General features: G+C 48.7%; 1 protein-coding gene across 1 annotated transcript in view; it reads left to right on the top strand.

Annotated features, from left to right (window-relative positions):
- The first annotated feature begins 502 nt into the window (after positions 1-502).
- The window catches only part of IFT43 (intraflagellar transport 43), a 46,285-nt gene continuing 39,558 nt past the window's right edge, over positions 503-7,229 (top strand). Inside the window, 6 exon segments of the mRNA XM_049825298.1 lie at positions 503-924; positions 926-1,023; positions 1,025-1,076; positions 1,078-1,113; positions 1,115-1,246; positions 1,824-1,913. Of these exon segments, the coding sequence (XP_049681255.1) occupies positions 832-924; positions 926-1,023; positions 1,025-1,076; positions 1,078-1,113; positions 1,115-1,246; positions 1,824-1,913 (501 nt within the window). The 5' untranslated portion in view covers positions 503-831.

The following is a 7,229-nucleotide window of genomic DNA, read 5'->3' as shown; positions in this document are numbered from 1 at the left end:
TTCTTAAAGCTCTTCAGCCAGGCCATGAGCTTCTACTAAAGCTAAGCAGGTACGCAGTGAGATCTGGTGCCTTTAGTAAAAGGTATTCCTGGAAGGCTTAAAACTTCAGGGTTACACAGTCAATTTTCATCATGGCAAAGTGTTAACAGTGTAATTGGTGTTGTGGTACAGTTCTTGATTGTAGCAGCAGAATAAAGGGATGACAATTATTTAGGCTAATGAGGAAGGGTGAAGATTGTGAGGAATATCAGAGATACCAGAAAAATACCGGGAAACGGACAAAGTACTGGAGAACTGAATGTTTATTTAACATGTGGAGCTAAAACCAGATCTATTCACAATTAGTCTATACATCTGTCCAGCCAAGAAAGGGACCAGGGGTCGTTTTATGCAGGTCAGTGGAAATCTCTGCACAACTTACGCTTGAGAGGCATGCGTGTAACGATCATGGCGCTTTTATTCGATCCCCGGGACCGCCTCCACTGAGCGCTCTGGGGACCGGCTGCCCTGTCTGGAAAGCGGTGTTAGAGAACTAGAGAGAATTGGGAAGAGCATCAGAAGCGGTCAGGAGACTTGGCAAAACCCGCTATGCGGAGACAGATCTACAAGGCTGGGATTAGCTGCCTCAGTGGGAACTTAAAAGAGTGTACAAAGGAAAGTGCTGGAGAAGAGAGACTGGCAGGCTGTTTTTAACCTGCCCCTGCTGCACGTGAAATTAAAAACTGATAAAAAAGAGTACTTACATGACGTACCGCGCAGAGAAATTGCAGCACCGCTGTCACCGTTAGTCGGGCCAAGATTTTGAGATTGCTAGCGGGGCTGGATATTTATATGGCTACCAGGAGCACCCAGCGCCGTGATTCACTGCCGGCTGTTTGCCAGCAACACCCAGCCGGTCTTTACGAAGTGTGCGGCCTGCACGGCGGCTGCCGCCGCCGGCCTCGGGCCCAGGCCGCCGGGAGCGGGGCTGCCCCGCAGGGGCTGGGAGGGGAAGGGGCCGGGCCGGGGGGAGAGGTCGGGCGCCCCGGGGCGGACGCAGCGACCAGAGGGACGGACTCGGCGCGGGGCAGGCCCGCTGGGCCGGCGGGGGCCAGCGGCGCGGCCTCCGCGGGCGGGGGGGCGGCGGTTGCCGGGCCGGCGGGGGCGGGCCGTCTGCCGGAAGCACCGGCGGCGGCGGCGGCGGCGGCGGCGGATGGAGGCTGAGCCGGAGCGAGCGGAGGCGCTGCGGCGGGGGGGCGTCGCCGGGGTGAGCGGGCCCGGGCCGCGGCGCAGGCCGCTCTGCCGCCCGCGGCGCGAGCTGGCCGTTAACGGTGGCGGGGCGCCAGCGGGCCGCCTCCGGGCCGGGCCCCGGTCCCTCCGCGCCGGGGCTCCGGGGGGCTTGAACCCGCGGGCGAGCGGGACGAACGCGGCCGCGGGGAGCCTCGGGGCTGGGCGCGGGGACGGCAGCCCCCACCGGACGGCGGCGGAGGCGGGGAAACGGTGTCGTCCGTCCTCCGGGGAGGCCTAGCCCGGGCTTTCCGTGGGGACCGCCGCGGGGTTAGGCTCCCGTGGGACACCGTGCAGCGGGAAGGGCTGAGCGGCCCGCCGGTGCGATCGAGGGAGCGTCACCCGCGCAGCGGCCGCGGGCTGGGAGGCGGCTGCAGGGTTAGCGCCTGCAGCTGGTAACGCTCTTGCGTTGTTAGGGGAGCGTGCCTCGCTGCGGGGCTTAGCGTGACTGCAGAGCCGTTGCTTGAATTCCACCCCCCCCCCCCCCCCCGATCTGAAGCAGCTCCTGTCAGTAACCGCGCACCCTCTGCTCCTTCGTGTTTCCCCCTGCACTACAGGTACTAAAGATGGGCCGTCGTGCCCGCCAGGACTTCTTTCCAGATGAAAATCTCAGCAGGAAGAATTCCCCGTCTGCTTCTCTTGGAGAGGTGGGTGTCCTGTCAGGAGAACCTGTCTGTAATCCTGCTGGTGTCTGCAGTGGAGGATTCTTTGTTTCTTCTGAGATTTTTTCCCGTGTGGTGTGCTCTGTCCTTTGAAGTTTGCCCTTAAGAGTTGGGACCCGTGTGACTGCCCTGTCCCTTTCCTGGTGTTGCTCTCTGCGTGATGCGTAGTTTTCACATAGGGTCGTGCCTGGGGCAGCGGTTTCTCCCGTGTGAGGAACGGAGAATAGCATCAAACAGGCTTGGGGCCTCTCCCTCCTGTACATGCGTGTCTTCCGTGGGAATTAAAACATGAGCAGGCACATAATTTTGTGACTAGTTTCGCAACCACCTGTGGTAGTAAGACTGAATACAGGTAAGCAGATGCTTTGCTTTTGCTAGTGTCAGAGTACGGTATCTGAGATGGTCAGTATCAAGTTTGTATAGTGACACTCTTTTTCCTTTCCTCTATGCACAGGCTACAAAGGTCATGCTAGGAGCCAGCTTTGCAACATGTGAGACTTTGTCTTGTGGGTAATAATATGCGGACTCAGTTCCCACCTGGCTTTGGAGGAAAAACTTTTGTTCAGAGTCTGTTCTGTCAGTACATCTTCAAAACATAGAAGATGGTCTGGAACCCCTCTTTCACAGGAGACTGAGGCAACATCCTCTCATACCCAGAAAGATGAGATCTGAACCCTTTCAATTCACTTTCTTGCTTAGCGCTGCAGAATGCTCAATTTCTATCTGGTAGTTTGCTCTCTCTGATGTTAGCATGGCTTCTCCATAGGTATCTTCTGCTGGAAGGAGCACCTGCCATGAAATGACATACAGGTTTTGCTCCCTGACACCTTCAGATGGACAAAAGGGTCATCAGACTTCCACCTTGTTGACAGTGGTATTTATTCAAATTAGATGATACTTAGCTTTTTGCAATGCCAGTCATGGTCTCCAGCATAACATATTCTTGGCTTCTTTAAATTGCAAACCCACTTTGCCCTGCTGGCCACCCTGGCACCAACTGTGCTTCAAGCTACTGTGCTTAGAGCCCTGGGACCTTCTGTCTTGGGAGTGGCTACTCCTTGATCATCTGTGCCATGACGAAACTTAACTATTCCACTGAGTAGATTGTGTCCCAGCTATCTGTGCCGAAATTGTTTTGGGGGGGGGATATTTCCTTGGAGTCCCTGTGATCCTGTTGAAAATACACTGTTGTGGCTTAGCTTACAATAACACCTCCTAGAATAGGCTTTTTTCTGGAGAAAGTATTCTTTTTTCTCTTGATAGGCATAACGGAGAATCATCTCCCACCTATGCATTCTTCCCTCCCTGGGTATGCTATAGGAGTTCAGTGAGGGAGTTTGCAGAAGGCGTAATTTAAGAAACCAGAATAATCGTGGGCCTCATAGGTAAAGAAAGTCTTAAAGAAACCAGATGGTGGTGTAAGTGGGTGTAATTGTTGGTTAGCCTCCAGATTAGGGTGGCTCACTGTCAGATTGTTCTCTTACTGGAACTGGCCATCCTAGTTCATGGACTGATTCCCTGGTTAGAAAGGGACCAAGGCATGAGGTAGGGGTACAGCTGACTGACTGTAACTTACTGCAGTTGTACTTGGTGTGTCTGTCTCACATTTTGGCCATTACAGTAGCTGGGAAGAGATCGTAAAGGCTCCAGGCCTTGGGCACCCCTGAAGAGGACTAAGAAATGGTTACAGTCTTGTGTTTGAAAGCGGTGAGCTTTTCAGCAGCAGAAGGGTGAGGCCTTCCACGCCTTACAAGATTCAAATATGTTATTACTGGATCTTAACCACCAGGAAGAACCGTCTGTGTCAATAGTCTCCCTTCAGACAGTTCTTTGTTGCTAAATGTTGCTGTTAACCGAAAACCTTGGAGCTACTGGAGAAGAGACAAAATCCACTGTAAATAATCCTCAGCCTTTTCCTTTGCTCCAGAATTGGAGGCTTCTCAAACATGATCATGTTTGATACCAAAGTGAGCATTTAATAGAACTAATATTGTTATATTGTTTTTTCCTTCACCCAAGATTGGCAATCACCTTTTATTTTCTGGAAGCTTGGCCTTGGCTTGCCTCCAAGTCCCGGGGTCAGCTGTTGCAATGGATGTCTCATTCAGCCATCTGGTCATCTTGAAACCTTTTCAAGGAACCTTCCCAAAAGAAAAGCAAAATAAAAAAACCAGTACTTTTTTTCTGGAACTGGCAGTAGTGGAGGAGGCCCCATGTAATTAATTTCAGCATAGGAGGATTAATTCTTATTACTGATTTTGAAGACAAAGGGGTTTGCCTTAAACCTTTGCCATATTCACACCTTCCTATGCAGTTTCACATTCAGGATGGTGATTCTGCCCTTAGTTCCTCAGATTTTTAAAACTGTTTTAAGATTCACCTTGACTTTTTTTTTTTTTTTAATTCCATGTTGATCCACCCAGTTTCCACGCAGCTCAAATTTCTGGTATGAACATACCATTTGTGCTATTGTTCTGGTCTTTTGATGACACTGAGAACCGTCCAGGAAGTATTTTCCAGTCAGAGCAGCTTGCTTGAAGGAAGCAAAAAGTACCTGTCTATCCATGTTTCAATGTTTGGGCTTCTTAGAAGGAAATTCACTTTGAGGGGTGAACAACTCATTTAACATAATGGAAAAGGTCTTTGTTTTGAAGTCAACAGGCAAATCATCTGACTTGGAGCATAGATCTTATCAGATTACTGCTGATCTCTCCTTGACCTGGACCCTGTCTTCTGAAAGAGACTCCAAACAATGGTCCATCTCCTCAACTGTGTGTCTACTCTCACAAATGTGTTGTTAAAACCTTGTTTTCTAGGGCACAACTGCAATCTCTTGTGCCTTATAGCCTAATATACTTCCCCCAAGCTCTATGAAAACAGTATGATATCTTAGTATCTTTTCAGTGCCTGTTGTGTGTATATATCTCCCACAATAAGTTCCTTAACTGTAGTGGTGTATCTGTAATTCCTCTGCCCAAATCTCTATTTGATAATTCCCATTCCTGCATGGAAGTATCTGCATTACCTTCCAGTTTAGACCTCTGCCTTCTCAAAGGGCCCACTAAGGGTCACAAAGCTCACAGTCTGCCTTCTGACATGCAGAGCATTCCTGCCTTTTCAGAAGTACAAATACTAACAAACAGCACTGCAGCTATGTATTATTTCATGAGGCAAGAAGGAACATGATTATTTGCTGTAACTGGTAGAGTCAGCATCCTCCTGCAACAATGGCTGTGCGTGTTCCTGGCCTTTAGAACTCCTTGGCAAATCGGCAGGCACTTCTTGGGCACCCAGGGGAATATGCCGTAAATGGGAATTCCTAGAGATAAATCTGTTTGCTGCATGCCAGAACTCTGCATTTCAAACATTCATTTTCAGAGGGGTAATGTATCCATTTTTCCATTGGGAGGCCTTTCCCATCCCCTGGCTTGATGTGTTACTTTTTACTCATCTTGATGCTGTCAAGTTTCTGACAAAATGGGACATATTCAAGCTGGTCATGTTATTTGTATGATGGGAGGGGCAGATCATATAATGAGATCTGTTGAAGATCTTTGCTGTCCCATTCTACCAGGACTTCTGGACACTTTTATAGAATAAAAGTAAAACCTTCTTCCTGACTCTAACATCACTGCATCCAACAGCCTGAATGCTGGCTTGATGACATCCACCAAAAGAAGCTGTTTGGCCAGGTTTGGAGCTCTTCAGGAGATTGATTTGGAAAGCTGAGTGGAAAAGCTTTTTTTAAAATATATCAGCAAATTTTTCCTTTTCTGTGTCTCCTCTCAGCAAGAGTGAACTCTTTGCTGTTCCGTAAGAAATTGGTATGCAAAAATATTGTAATGTTATCCTGCTTCCATAGTCTGTTTTCTCTTCATCCTACAGTGACGGGATTCCCTTAGGACCTTGTTCAAGACTTCCCTGGTTTCTACCTCTTACAATCTCAATATGATGTTGGCAGTGTCTCTCTGGCAGCACTTTTTAGATCCTTTGAGTGGAGACTGCTTTAATAGGCAGTATGTCAGCCTAAAGAATGAGGGTTTTCCAGATTATGTTGAGAATATCTCCACACAGGGAGGACAGGATCACTCTCACTTTGTATCAGGGTTTGCCCCAAGATCATCTAAGTTCCATGCTGGTTCTCTTCTCTGTGTTTCACCAAAGCCTGGGGAAAGGCTCTGTGCTTTCACTTCTGAAGTATGTTCTTGTGTTGTCCTACCTGATATTTGTAAGCTTGCCTATGTAGTTGTGGTTCTTGGGTGACAGTTAAAAAGTGAGCATTTCTGTGCTGTAAAAAAATACCATATTCAGGATAGACTAATGCAGACAAACAAAAGCTTGGGCCACCTCCACTGCATATTGGAAGGATGTTCCCACAGGTGGATTTTGCAAAGCAGCTATTTGGACCTCCCCCACCCAGCTTACAAACACTCCTGGCAGTGATTCCTCAGGCTGACATCCAGGCATCGTTTAAATAGGACTGCGTTATCTAACCCAAGTGAATAAACAACTGCAAACCAATTGCTGAGAGTGAAATCCACGTGGAAGATTGCTTAAAGAAGTGGTTATTTAAATGCTTTTCCAACATGTGTTGTCCAGCTGGATTTTCTTCCATGCTACTGAAAGTCCTGTACCACTTGGGCTCTGTACATCTAGAGAAGCTTAAGTCATGGTTGGCCCCGCAGAAGCCTTTCTGCTCTCGGGTGTGGGCACAAGTGGGTCCCTGGCTGACAGATACACATTTCCAACAGATTTTACCAGTTGGGCAAATCTGCTTTTATTTATGCTGCTCACTGATATGGACACTTCTGTACCCTAGCTGCCCTAACCTGCATGTAGCCTCCCTCTGCTCATGTCATGGTAAGACCATAAGACCAGATGACAGCACAGACACTAAGTGGACTCAGATACCAAACCACTTTAATCAGAGCTATATGCAATTTATGAATTGCATAGCTTCCCTGTTCCACAGCAGAGATGATGCAGTCCAGAAGAAAAATCAGGTGGGTTAGTGTAGTATTTCCAGCCATACTGTGTGTACTCCTGGTGCAGGGTCATGTGATACTCTAGATTCTCTCCCTGAGTGATTCTAAACACTGTCATTTCTAGGATAGCGTAGAGATTACCGGGTTCCTAATTGCCTCCTTCTTGCATTCGGTTCCTAACAACTGTTTGTTGCCACTGCTGGTGTTGGCAGTCTGCTTATCAGAAAGGTTCTCAACCAGTTTGCAACTTTCACAGTGATTAACAGGCTGCTTTCCTTGAGTTACTCATCTAACCCCATAATCAAGCTACTCCCTT

The sequence above is a fragment of the Accipiter gentilis genome, chromosome 22, assembly GCF_929443795.1.
Source record: "Accipiter gentilis chromosome 22, bAccGen1.1, whole genome shotgun sequence".
Lineage (NCBI taxonomy): Eukaryota > Metazoa > Chordata > Aves > Accipitriformes > Accipitridae > Astur > Astur gentilis.
Note: the sequence above shows the minus strand (reverse complement) of the source record. Positions and strands in the feature narration are given on the sequence as shown.